The sequence below is a fragment of the Stigmatopora nigra genome, chromosome 9 (assembly GCF_051989575.1).
Source record: "Stigmatopora nigra isolate UIUO_SnigA chromosome 9, RoL_Snig_1.1, whole genome shotgun sequence".
NCBI classification, from domain to species: Eukaryota; Metazoa; Chordata; class Actinopteri; order Syngnathiformes; family Syngnathidae; genus Stigmatopora; species Stigmatopora nigra.
This window is the reverse complement of record NC_135516.1, coordinates 14,251,437-14,266,040: the sequence shown is the minus strand read 5'-3', so window position 1 is coordinate 14,266,040 and position 14,604 is coordinate 14,251,437. Positions and strand designations below refer to the sequence as shown.

Sequence of the window (14,604 nt, the reverse complement as noted above, 5' to 3'; positions counted from 1 at the left end):
AGTTAGGGATGTCACCTTTGCACTATCACTTGATGCTTGTCTTTTCATGTTGTAGTTGTTTATAGACTGATTTAATGTTAAGTTGGGGAACTGCATTAACTTGACTTTATTTTGAAGTCTTGTTCTTTGATGTATAGGATGGATGGACTACATCAAAGGTGCTTTTTTTTTTACTTTAAAATTCTGAAAACGAAGATATCAGCATATCGTGGCAAATATTACCTCATGAGACCTGATCAAGGGGGATTTATCAGGATAGTTAGCTTTTCTTTGGCTTTTTGGGTGCCATTTTAAAAACATACATACTTATGGAACTCATGTACGTGCTAATATTTTGCAGGATACATTGACATTTTATACGTCAGATTACTTAGTGAGATTTTCATTTCCAACAAATCCTGTAAAGATAGCATGACCAATGAAGTTTTTGCTCAAACAAGCAGCACAAAATTTCAATCAACTGTCTACAGTCGGAAGACACCAAATTGGTGAAAAGGTGTCGTTTTGTTTGGTTGTGGGTGTGTTTTTTTGTTCCAACAAATTTTGTAAAGATAGCTTGACCAATAAAGTTTTTGCTCAAACAAGCAGCACAAAATTGCAATCAACTGACTACAGTCGGAAGACACCAAATTGGTGAAAAGGTGTCGTTTTGTTTGGTTGTGGGTGTGTTTTTTTGTTCCAACAAATCCTGTAAAGATAGCTTGACCAATGAAGTTTTTGCTCAAACAAGCAGCACAAGACTTCAATCAACTGACTACAGTCGGAAGACACCAAATTGGTGAAAAGGTGTCGTTTTGTTTGGTTGTGGGTGTTTTTTGTTCCAACAAATCTTGCCAAGATAGCTTGACCAATATTTTTGCTCAAAAAAGTTGCACACGACTTCAATCAACTGACTACAGTCGGAAGACACTAAATTGGTGAAAAAGTGTCATTTTGTTTAGTTGGAATGAAATCTTGCACCCACTTTGGCCATTTCTGAAATTGTTTTAAGACGCCTGTTCGAGATTAAATCAATGTTGACATGGAAAAACATGTTTCTTATATATTATGATCATTTGGTGTTTACATTTGGTACTGTCAAAACACAATAGTCTTCAAATTGAGCCTATTTTTTGAAGAACCTCTTGTAGTACCTGTGTGAATTTCAAAAGTCAAAATCCCCAGCAGACAAGAAAGCCTAGGTGTCTCAGAATTAATCAACCCATTGCCCCAATCCATCTAACACTTTGAAAACCTGCCATATGACACCTACTACACCTGTGCCTTAGCCACACTTGTTCAACCAATTACACACATTGAAAAACTTTGCCAAATGGAATCCAGCCTCTCTCTATTTCATTTCTTGTTGTGGAAATAGATCCCCAACACAAAACAAGCAACAAACAGGTGACGAACCACTTGACAAAATCACAAAGTGGCTATCAGCGCGCACAATAAACTCCCAATCATTTCAAAAAGGCCAGCTCCATTTGCCACATACTCCAAAAAGTATCTTCACTTAAGCCTGGAGGATTCCAAAATGGAAGACATCCACATTTTGAGGATGACTGTAAAGCAATTTCGTAGCCTCGTTAATCTTTTTGGGTGTCCTGTAAGTCATCTGAATGGCAATGGCGTCAAGATATTGCTAGCTTTGGTACTGAGCAATGTTCCCTCTAATTTTTCAGTGGTCTGGGCAGTGTGTACCAGTGTGAGTGACATCATCATTGCTCGCCATGAGCATACTAGTATCCTATCTATCTAAATGTCAATGTTCTCTCTAATTTTTCATGTAAAACATGCTGTAAAACACGAAAAACATAAGAGTGGACAGAGCTACTACCACTGGCTGCCGTGTAAACAGCGCCATCATGGGGAAAGGAGTAAAAAAATTAATAAAAACTTTGGATTTTATTTACTGCGGGCCATATGATTGTTGCTGCGCAGAAAAGACGCCCTAACAGACTGTGGCCATGAAATACGCTTTGTCAAATTCTTATGAACTTGTATTAAATACATACACAGACTGATAATTCATTATTGTTAGTGTCGATTGGGTGTACCAGACACAATTTTGTGAGTCATTTTTATACTAAAATAATTGGGACATGAGCAAGGGGGTGGTAGTCTCATAAATAATTTATCACTAAAACAGTTCCATGGAAGAAATGTTCAAATTTGAGTTCATCCTTTTTGTCACCACCAAATTATGCAAAAAAAACTAGTAACAGAAAATACCAAAACAAAAATACATTTACCTCAAGCGATTGTCATAAAAGAGGCAATCAAATCTAACAGTTATCAGTGGAAAGGTGAGTTATTATTATTGTTTTTTTTTTTTACTGAATTCCACTACCCGTAACCGGACGTTTGGTCGCCAGTCTTTTGGTCGCCGGTCAAATGTACTTAGATTTTAAACAGAACTTAGATTTTAAGGAGTACTTAGATCTCATACAGTACTTCGATCTCAAACAGTACTTAGATGTTAAACAGTACTTAGATGTTAAACAGTACTTAGATGTTAAACAGTACTTAGATGTTAAACAGTACTTAGATGTAAAATAGTACATAGATGTTAAACAGTACTTAGATTCTAAACAGTACTTAGATTCTAAACAGTACTTAGAATTTAAACAGTACTTAGATTTTAAACAGTACTTACATTCTAAACAGTACTTAGAATTTAAACAGTACTTAGATTTTAAACAGTACTTAGATATTAAACTCTCTCTTTTGGGTATTAAACTCTATATTATAGTAGTATAATTGAGAGACCCCCCCCACCAGTACATTGCAGAGTTCCCTCCAAGACTGCAATGACCACCGAGACAATCGATTGGCCAGAAGGTGGTGTTTTCATTTGAAAATAACCACCACAGGTAATCTAATGGAAGGTGCTGACCTTCTTTCTCGTACCCACGCCGTTGGAAAGAATTCAGGCTTGGTGGGTGTTTTGTAGCCCCGAGTAAATAGTGTCACTTAGCGACGGATGAACAAAAAAAAAAAAAGAAAGCTTCTTCTTTATTGGGCGTTATTAATGAGGGAAGCGACTTTTGCAAAGGAACGAATCCCCCGCTGCCTGGGGCTTCCTCAGATAAACTGATCGCTTCCCCGAAGGTTGGAAGTGGAGGCGGGTGGCGAGAAAATGATTATAGATTGAATTTATGACTGCTTCCTCCAGTTTCTCTAACCGGTGTAGCCATGTAAATGGTCTTTCTTGTTTAATTTTTTGGAGGCATTGCTCCTTGTTAGCCACAGATGTTTGCCTACTTGGAGAGAACCAAAAAGTGAAAGGTAGGGGTGAAAAAAACTGAAAGAGATTAAATACTTTGGATGAGTATAAGTGCATAGCTAGCGACCTATCAGCGGTGCTTGGACGTTTGGTCGCCAGTCTTTTGGTCCCTTTTGGTTGTCATTATATTCATGAGAGAGTTTAATATCTATGTACTGTTAAATAGCTAAGTACTGTTTAATCTCGAAGTACTGTTTAATATCTAAGTAATGTTTAATATACAAGTACTGTTTAATATCCAAGTACTGTTTAATATCTAAGTACTGTTTAATATCTAAGTACTGTTTAACATATAAGTACTGTTTAATATCCAAGTACTCTTTTATATCTAAGTACTCTTTTATATCTAAGTACTGCTTGCTATCTAAGTACTGTTCAATTTCTAAGTACTGCTTGCTATCTAAGTACAGTTCAAGATCTAAGTACTGTTTAATATCTAAGTACTGTTTAATATCTAAGTACTGTTTAATATCTAAGTACTGTTGAATATCTAAGTACAGTTTAATATCTAAGTACTGTTTAATATCGTAGTACTGTTTAATATCGTAGTACTGTTTAATATCCTAGTACTGTTTAATATGCTAGTACTGTTTAATATCTAAGTACTGTCTAATATCGTAGTACTATTTAATATCTAAGTACTATTTAATATCTAGATACTGTTTAAAATCTAAGTACTGTTTAATATCTAAGTACTGTTTAATTTCTAAGTACTGTCTAATATCTAAGTACATTTGACCGGTGACCAAAAGACCGGCCACCAAACGACCGGTCACGGTAACGGGAAATCCAAATAGAAAAAAGCCTAAATATGCAATAGCTACACAAGCAGCTTATTCAAGCAAGCTCTGATTCATCATGGCGACATCCTCCATAACACACACAGTGTTTTTCTGCCTCCGTGGCCTCTGTACTAATGCGTCGGCGTCTGGAGGAGAGGTCATTTTTGGCGGCTTTCTTGGAAAGCCGGCGAGCGGAAAAGGTCTCCTTTTACATTCCTCCAGCTCTCGTTTCAGCGGCGTCACCCTTATTAGCCTCCTAATTGGATTATTCCACTCGCCTTTGAGTGGGTTCGCCACGCAATGGTGCCACTGCATGGCTTTGTTATTGACTCCCGCTGAGGAGCAAGTGGCTGATAGCAAAGGGTGGCTACAAAAAGAAATCAAAATCAAGTGAGGGGATCTATATCAGCAAAGCGGGAGTGGGCTCATGTAGTAAATCTCCTTTTAGCGTGTTAGGAAACTGTTTTTGAAGAAATCCCGCTAACACAATCGAGGCAGACAAAGAAGCGAATGACAGTGATTATGAGTAATGTTACAAATTGTAAAATACATCTTGAAAAATGGGCACAAGTACATTGACACGCAGTTCAGTTTGGCAAAAGAGGATACATGCAGTACCTCAAATGCTTACCTGCCAACCTTGGCCAATTGCTCCCCTTATTAAGCGATAAAAATAACGTACAAATGCAAGGTGGCCAAATGTACTCACATAGGGCGCAATTAAAAATCTCAAATTTGTGTATATACATAAGAAACAGGAAGGTTGTTTGGTGCAGATCTACCTTCCACAGGATGACTGAGGGAGGGTAAGTATAAAGACTGAGAGGTAAGTGATCCATCTTATTCTTGTTGGCATCGGTGAGGCAACTTGTAGTCGCCGGAAAATGGCGCTCAAGGCGGAGAGCTAACAAGTATGAATATGTCATAAATAAATGTCATAAATGTGTCTGGCCTGGGAAGACGAACTTGTGGAGAAGCACTATACAATTTCGTCATACGCTGCTGAGGGTATGATGACTACTAGGCTTTTGTCAAGTCAATGATGACGACAATGCCTATGTCTGATTTCATTTTCATTTTCATATAAGCACATATTTACATATACATACACATACATATTTAAGCACATATGAACATATACATATACATAGAGTGTCTCAAAAAAATTTACTCACTTTTAGAATGACCAGACATTCTAAACGTGAGTACATTTTTTGAGACACCCTGTATATAAGCACATGTACATATACATAAACAATATAAGCACATATATACATGTACATATATAAGCACATATATACATATATACGCATATATACGTATACATACACATACATATATAAGCACAAATATACATATACATACATATATAAGCACATATATACATATACATACATATATAAGCACATATATACATATACCTACATATATAAGCACATATATACATATACATACATATATAAGCACATATATTCATATATAAGCACATATATACATATACATACATATATAAGCACATATATACATATACCTACATATATAAGCACATATATACATACATATAAGCACATATATACATATACATACATATATAAGCACATATATTCATATATAAGCACATATAAACATATACATACATATATAAGCACATATATACATATACATACACCTACTATGAAGACCCGAATAATAGTAGGCACCGCAATAATAGTAGGGAGTGGAAAATTCCAAATGAATTAATAATAGTAAGCACCGGAATAATAGTACTACTACTACTACTACTAATATTCATTATTTTTGGAATTTTCCACTCCCTACTATTATTCCAGTGCCTACTATTATTCGGGTCTTCATAGTACATATATATATAAGCACATATATAAATACACATGTATATTTTGCAGCCATTTTTTGTGAAAGAGCCTGACAGCTGATGGGAGTTGTTCTAATTTAAATATAATCACATTTGCAAGTCAATTCATTCTGAAAACGACATATTTTGAAATTGGTTATGGTGTGCTTGTTCAAGCTTTTAACCTACGTAGTCCCATGACATGTGTCCGTCCCCCTTTAGACTTCGCCATCGAGACACAATACTCCGCTCGCTCGCTACTAAAATTTGACCACCTTGCGTGATTCGCCATCAATCTCAATGACGCTATAAAATAAAACGGTACTAGCAAGTACTTGTTGGTATAGAGGAGCACGGGCGATAAGCGCCTAGGCGTCTCCAAAATGATTGTTCTCACCTTTAGATAACACCCGCATCTCAGGTGTCAGATGATTGTTGATTATCGAGCTGCTTTACAGTGGATGTGAATCTCATCAACACTTAACCTCATTGTTCTGAGAGGGTGCCGGAGGTGAGCAAAATGTCAACTGGAGTGGACCTACTCTTAGTTTAACACTCGATCCCACTTACTAACACACACACCAGTTATAGACGAGATGCCAAAGCAGGGTGACTGTTTTTTGGGGGCAGGAAAAATACTACGGATGTGTTTTATACGAAAAAAATAACTCATTTGGATTCCATTCCCGTCACGCCACTGAAATGCCACACAGGAATATCAATTATAGTGTCAATTTAGATGGTACTAGCAGAAATATAGTATGTGAGGATCCATAGCGAGATTTTAATGAGCTGATCTAGGAGCAGAGATGAGAACAACTTGTCCAGATACTTGGAGCATATCTCCATGTGCGTGTTTTATCGAGTACATGTGGAGCTGAATATGATACAAGTCCTTTAGTGAGCACTGCTGGAATGAGGACACTTCTTAATGTGTTTTAGTGGAAATAATGAAATATAGTGATGGTTGCTTCATGTAATATATTTCTACTTGTTGTTTTTAAAGTGCTGTTTGGTGCTATTCATATCATTTCGATTATTGTATTTGGAAGATTGCATAGGTAGCTGACAAAGTAGTACATCTAAGGCAGGAGTGGGCAAACTTTTGGGCCCGGGGGCCATATTGACTTTAAAGATTTGACAGATGGGCCAGCACAAGATACGATACAAATAAAAAAGTGCATCCGTTAACAGTATATATGAAACATAAACAGAAAAAAAGGACTAAAGTATTAACATACTAATTACTCATCATTCAAGTCAAAAGTATAAAGTAAAGTAAGGAAAGGAATGTATTAAGAAATATTAAAATGTCATTTAAAAAAGATAGAAGGGCTGTAAAACACCAAAAACAAATAAGAGTGGACAGAGCTACTGCCACTGGCTTCCGTGTGAAGGCGCCATCTTGGGGAAAGAAAAAAAAAGCATTTGGACAACGTCAGCGGGCCGGATTATTAAGCCTAGCGGGCCAGATGTAGCCCGCGGACCGCAGTTTGACCATGCCTGATCTAAGGAATTTAAGAAAGCCACGTAAATTAGGTGGGATTAGAACTTTTGCATGTGTTTGGGTTCAAAGTTTGTTTTTCCTAACGTGTTCCCTCGGAATACCGTTTATGATTGGAGACAAAAACAAATATGTCAGGGGCATTTGTTGGATTAAAAATGAGTGTTATTTTTCCATTTCCTCTGACAAAAACGGTCTACATCTTTCTATTTCAGGAGAACCCTTACATGTGCAACAACGAATGTGATGCAAGCACCGACGAGTTAGCTCATCCACCCGAACTAATGTTTGACTTTGAAGGACGCAACCCTACCACATTCTGGCAATCCACTTCATGGAAAAAATACCCAAAGCCCCTACAGGTCAACATCACACTGTCATGGAACAAAACCATTGAACTAACTGACGACATTGTGCTAACTTTTGAGTCTGGCAGACCTGAGCAAATGGTTCTAGAAAAATCGTTGGACTACGGCCGAACGTGGACACCCTACCAGTTCTACGCCACCGACTGTTTAGATGGCTTCACCATGGAACCAAAGACAGTCGGCGATCTTACCCAACGTACTTTGTTAGACATCATTTGCACCGAGGACTATTCCCGGGGTTACGTTTGGAAGAACGACAAGACGGTTCGCTTCGAGATCAAGGACCGCTTCGCACTATTTGCTGGGCCACGCCTACACAACATGGCGTCCTTATATGGTCAGTTGGATACCACCAAGAACCTGAGGGACTTCTTCACTATCACCGATCTAAGGATTAAGCTGTTAAAGCCAGCCACTGGAGCAACCATGGTAGATGAAAACAACTTGTCAAGATATTTCTACGCTATATCTGACATTAAAGTACAGGGAAGGTAAGAAATTTAAGTTTTTTTGTCTAGTATTTCCCTACCCAAAAAAAAACGAATATTATTACTTTATCTGGCAGGGGATGTCAAGTAATGTTCCCTCTAATTTTTCACGTAAAAAATGCTGAAAAACAGGGGTCGGGAACCTTTTTAAGCCATAAACAATTCATATTTTTTTAAATGTTAATCCTTCCTTCGTCAACATACATGAAAATGTGTGCCTTTTTTAGTCACTTCAGAACTTTTAAAGTACAAAATGTCTGAATTCTTTTGACAACTATGTCACTAATCAATGAGTATCAACCAGAAAATCCATGAAAAAATTGTAATGAAAAAAAAAATGATTATAAAGTACTAGGAGTAGTATCAATACCATAATACTAACATACTGCTCCTAATCCTTTCCATAGTTTACCTCACAGGTTAGTAGAGAGCTATATGCACCCATCAAAAGAGCCATATGTGGCCTCCAAGCCATAGATTACCCTACCCCTGCTGTAAAACATAAAAAAATAAGAGTGGACAGAGCTACTGCCACTGGCTGAAGCGTAAACGGCGCCATCATGGGGAAAGGAGTATAAAATAAAAATAAAAACATTTGGATTTTATTTACTACGCGCCATATGATTGCTGCTGCGCAATGAAGACAAGAATAGCTTGCTTAGCTTAGAGGGAACATTGATGCCAAGTATTTTAACTACAAAAACATGTTAATTTGTATTGCTTTTCATATAGGTCTTTTCTTAAAAACCTATTTTTATTCTACAGTTATAAATCAATCTCCTGTTGCTAAATTTTCTCACTGCATTTCCTAAAACGATCAGCTCTCATAAAAAACAATAAAATTTACATTTATAGAGGATTATAGATGTTTAATATAGGAAAAGGTAAAATGCTGCTGTTGCTGCTCAGAGAATGGAAACACAGACTTTACAATGCCGTAAAAAAAGGTCCACTAGATGGTCATAAGGCTTTGGCAGCTGCTCTCAAAATGGGAGTACATCCACCCTGCTTGGCGGTTGGTTTATGTGAGGATAACTAGGCAAGTAATGACCAATCAGAGGGGACTACTAGGTGAATTGAAAGCAGTTAGTCCCTAATTGCAATTCAGTTGGCAGATGAGAACCATTAGTGTATTGGAAAACTGGCAGGAGACTAATCTGGTAATTACAGGAGTTTGCAGATGATTAAATGGTAATCGCTGTGGACTCGTCAATGTTAAATGTGGACGCTGTTGGGTTTGTTAGGTTTTCAAAATTCGATCATTTAATCAGACATACGCATCAGGTTTATTTATTTGGAGAGGATGTAAACCTTGTTGTTCCACCCTACTAGAAATGCTATCCCAGATTTGGACCTTGTTGTGAATTGGTAACTGAGAGATAATATAGTCTGTACTGGGATCTTAACCACAAGCACCCTTAATAAGTCCCTTGGAGTGTGGCGTACACTTGATACTCGATGTAACAGTTTAACGATAAGTCGTAAAGCAGATAATGCATTAAACTGTGAGAATGTGAGAAGAAGAAAAAAATTCTACATGTTTAATTCATGTGAGAGTAGTCGCCATATGGAATAACGTGTACTCAGATCCAAAGTAGACTTCTTTGAAAAATCTGGTTATTGTAGAGAGTAACTATGAATATGAAGTAAGATAGTGAATTGATAGGCGTGCAAAGAGGAAATAATAAGAACAGATACAACAATACATTAAAATTAATCAAAAGGTGACAGGCTTAAAAACAAAAAAAATGTGTATATATGTGTATGTATATACGTGTATATACGTGTATATACGTGTATATACGTGTATATGTGTGTATATGCGTGTATATGCGCGGATGTGTTTATATATGTGTTTATATGTGTATATATGTGTTTATATGTGTATATATGTGTATATGTGTGTATATGTGTGTGTATATGTGTATATATGTGTGTGTATATGTGTATATATGTGTATGTGTGTATATGTGTGTATATATGTGTATATATGTGCATACATGTATATATTTATGTGTGTATATATATATATATATATATATATATATATATATATATATATATATATATATATATATATATATATATATATATATATATATATATATATATATATATATATATATATATATATATATATATATACATATAGATATATATATAAAATTGGACATATTAGAATGACTTGTTAGCTCTAAACAGGGTCATCTAGCCACTGATTGGCTCCATAGACAAGATGAAACACAATCTCTTACAGATATCGTATTTTGTCTTTGATTCGCAAAGGCTTCGCTGAGTCTAAAACACAAGCAATTCGACCCACTGCTGGTAGGCATCAAATGCAATTTTCCCAACCAAAGTTTTCAGTATAAATTGAAATAAAACGATTAGACTTACCATCAATGTCTTCAGCCTGCTGGCTTGAAGCAAATGTGAAATCCTCATCACAGTTGGCCACTCACTCAATCACTGCCTTGAGAAAAATCCTTGTATGTGCTGATAAAGTGTTTCCAAATTCCAGGTAACCTGCAGAGATGAACATAAATTCAATGAATGTGAACCTGAACATGGCAAATTATTCCTTAATACTTTTATTCTGAGGACACTTTGGAATGAGACCAGTCATTTTTTAAGTCTTTTCAATTATTTAAATCTTTACAACCATTTAAGTTCTATTTGAATTACTAGATTTTAGTAAACAGACTATATATATATATATGAGAAAATGGCAGGCAACATTCCTATACTTTGTATTAGAGAAGATAGGAGAAGGCAGCAGGTGTTTTCCTTCACCTTGGCGACCTCGTGCGCCAAGGTCAGCGTGAGCATTGATTGCACGCACGGGATTCAAGAAAACCTTGAACCGGGTTCACTTGTCCCACCTTTCTTGGCTTATTGATCACGTCTGGCAGCTCATTAAGATGCGAGCGCTAGCGGCTGGCGGCTAAGGGCCTGGGAACCGTAGAGGCAGCTAATCCATTGGCTACTAATTCGCAATTGTGTTCATCCTTTCTATGTCATTACCAACATTGTGTCTTATTTAAGTGGCTATCCTATTTGACCTCCTTTCTTTTTGTTTGTCCTTAACCCTGACCCATCCTATTAAAATGGCTTTTAAAAAGAAAAACAACAGCTGTTCAATGTAGAAGCCTTCACTGTTTGATTTATAATTCAAGGGCACTTAATGCATATTAGGACTTTATTCACAAACAAGGGTATTGATCAAGTTATGTTTTTTTAATACACCAGGGTATATTAAATGATTTTCGCCTTTTTGAGACTCCTGTTTGTGCGCCATTTAATATACCCCTGCCATTTAATATACCCGGGTATATTAAACAGCAACTCAGCTTTTTTACCGTATTTTGCCGATTAATATACCCGGGTATATAAAATGATTTTTGCTTTTTTGAGCCTCCCGTTTATGTGCCATTTAATATACCCCTGCTGTTTAATATACCCGGGTATATTAAACGGCAACTCAGCTTTTTTTACCGTATTTTGCCATTTAATATACCCAGGTATATTAAACAGCAACTCAGCTTTTTTACCCGGGTATATTAAATGATTTTTGCTTTTTTGAGCCTCCCGTTTGTGCGCCATTTAATATACCCGGGTATATTATATGGCAACTAATTTGTATGGTGGTCATGGGGGCATAATTATAAATACTTAAGTCCATTAAAATTCCAAGTTGGACTTTATTCAACAGTAACTAGTTTTAACCTGAGCAGTAAGTAGTTTTAGTCAGCAAAATGTTGACGTCACGGCATGAAAAGTGCGTAGTGGGTCGTATTTTCCCGTTTGTGCGCCATTTCATATAGCCCTGCCGTTTAATATACCCGGGTATATTACCCGCTGGCCGCTTTTGATCACTTCTACTTAGCATACATACATTTTCTCCTGAAAAATAAAACGGCAGCCACAAGAGATTGAAACAGTGATTTGACAGTGATTGAAAACAGCATCTTTATATAGGTCTCAGTGGAGAAAATGGATGTACCACTGATGTGAAATTGAAGTACTCCAGTATGACGGGCAAATGATGACGCCTTGGCATTTAGTAGGCGAGCGAGAAAGAGAGTAAAAAAAAAAAAAAGATTCAAAGTTCTGCCATGTTCAATCATCAAGCCATAAAGCTACTCATTATTGAACAGCGCAAGGCCAAATAAGAAGCCCTTGACGTCAAATATTCAATGTCTCTGTGCTGAGGACGATGTCTCTCTCTAAGGATCAGTCCCATTAGAGGAGTCATTTCAATCCAAATGGATATTTAAAATAGCTGACGTTGCTCTGATGGCTTCACAGTGTAAAATGACAAAGTCTGCCGACAGGGCTCTTGAATTCTTAGGGAACTATGGCCATATTTCAATAAATACCCAAGGCACAATTCACACAATACACAATAACTCTGAAACAGACTTGGTCTATCTACACTAGTGGTATCCATACATGTACATTTCAGCCACAAATCTTCTATACAGTGTTCCCTCGGTTATCGCGGTTAATGGGGACTGGGACCACCCGCGATAAGTGAATTTCCACGAAGTAGGGAAAAAAAAATCAAAAAAAAAATTTTTTTTAATTTTTTTTTTTAATTTTTGGTATTTTTATTAGTTTTTTTTACGTTTTTTTACCCCCCTGTATACAGTACACCATATATAATACGGGTAGAGAGAGTGAAATTCATGTTATAACAAAAAAAACTAAAATATGTTGTTTCAATGTAATATTTGCATTTTTTTAATTTATTTTTTCCCCAAAAAATCTGAGTCCGTGGTAGCTGAACCGCGAAGTAGCGAGGGAACACTGTATTTTAATCTACATTCAATGATAAATAGTTTCTGTTGGGAAACACCATTTTTGGACCTGCTTCCATTCCGTTTCCTGCTTGGATTCTTTACATATGTCCCTTAAAACCTAGTATAAAAAACATCAAGCAAGTCGATCCCTTACTCATCAAGGTTCTATGAAGTCTTAGTTGAAAGATTTATTGTCGTTTAGGTCTTATCCAAAGTTAGCATTCCTCTTTTGAACATCTTTGCTAGGAGTTCTGCCTCAAAGTACACGGAATTTGAAGTAAACAAGCCCTAGTCTTTGTTCTCAGGTGGGGTATTGTTGCAGTAGTATTGAGTAAAGCAGCCTTTACTTGGGCTGGTCTCCTTACTTATTCTGTTTTATGATGGCCATGGTCAGAAGCTGTAATGTGTTTCCATGCTGTATAAATGCATAGTGAAGTCCTGTGGAAGAAACGTTTCCAGACATGGCATTCGGAGAGAGCCTTACATATTCTGAGAAGTGATAGATCTGACAGATACAGGAGAGAGCAGAGAGAAAAGATCAAGGCGCCTGAAGAGAAACTTTGGCCTTGTTGAAAGTTTGGGAGTAAATGTCCGTGTAGCCAAGACAAACTAAAATAACTTGACAAGTTTTCTTTCCAGGCTGAAAGGAGCTTGTTTGACATTTTTCAGCCAATTGTAGCGCTGTCAGCTCGGTGTCCAAAAGGTGAGATCTGATTTTTTTAAAAATAAAAATACGCCAGAAGGGTTTAAGGGTGTTTTTTTTTAGCTTCCTTCACATACAGCCATCCTGGAAAATTTTATTTGAGCCAGCTTTTTTATTCATCTTTGTATTTGACACAGAACTAGCCATCATCCATCATTTATGCTTGACACTTTATATGTAAACACTAAATCACTCAATCATTTGGAACGACTGGTATTCAGCTGCCTTTCAAATTGAAAAACAAACTTTAAATGAGTTCTAGCGTCTATTATAATGTTGCCATACATTCCCTAATATCCCGAATTTGCCACCAATTGAAGCAAATTATAGTTATATTTCAACCCTATTAAAAAATACACAACCAAGTGTAAATATATACACGTTTTTTCCCCTATTTTTTTCCAGGATTTCCAAGATTTCTGGGAAATCCATAAAATCAAACAGCTTTCCTTATGATGAATTATATCCGACCTTTAACCTTCTACAATCATAAATATACAATTTTACAAAGTCCTATCAAACTATGAAAAAAGTGAATTGAAAAAGTGCAATTCAGGTTAAACAGGTGAAAAACATGTCTGGTGTTTAAGAGTTAGAATAGAAATGACATTAGCATTTATGAGCTAAAACATGCTAAAGTTCGGATGGGTCGCAGCTACACGATATGGTCTGTCAGTCATTTTCCGTAAAGGTGAAGACCAGTCACATTTGTGATTGGATCAGCCCTGAAACATGAAAACTTAAAGTGGGTGAACTGTAATTGAATAGTAAGTATATAGTGAAATATATTGGGAGTTAAGATGGAGGATTGAACCAGCATAAATGCAACCTTGA

At 36.5% G+C, this 14,604-nt stretch overlaps 2 protein-coding genes across 3 annotated transcripts in view; one reads left to right on the top strand and one right to left on the bottom strand.

Moving 5' to 3' along the window:
- Positions 1–14,604, bottom strand: part of LOC144201279 (collagen alpha-1(XI) chain-like) — a 155,359-nt gene that overhangs the window by 117,043 nt on the left and 23,712 nt on the right. The window contains exon 4 of the mRNA XM_077723776.1: positions 10,663–10,791. The gene's annotated coding sequence lies outside the window, so the exon portion shown is untranslated. The remainder of the gene's footprint in view (positions 1–10,662; positions 10,792–14,604) is intronic.
- The window catches only part of LOC144201278 (netrin-G1-like), a 43,624-nt gene that overhangs the window by 13,483 nt on the left and 15,537 nt on the right, over positions 1–14,604 (top strand). For both annotated transcript variants that reach the window (XM_077723775.1, XM_077723774.1), the window contains exon 3: positions 7,625–8,268. In XM_077723775.1, the coding sequence (XP_077579901.1) occupies positions 7,625–8,268 (644 nt within the window). The remainder of the gene's footprint in view (positions 1–7,624; positions 8,269–14,604) is intronic.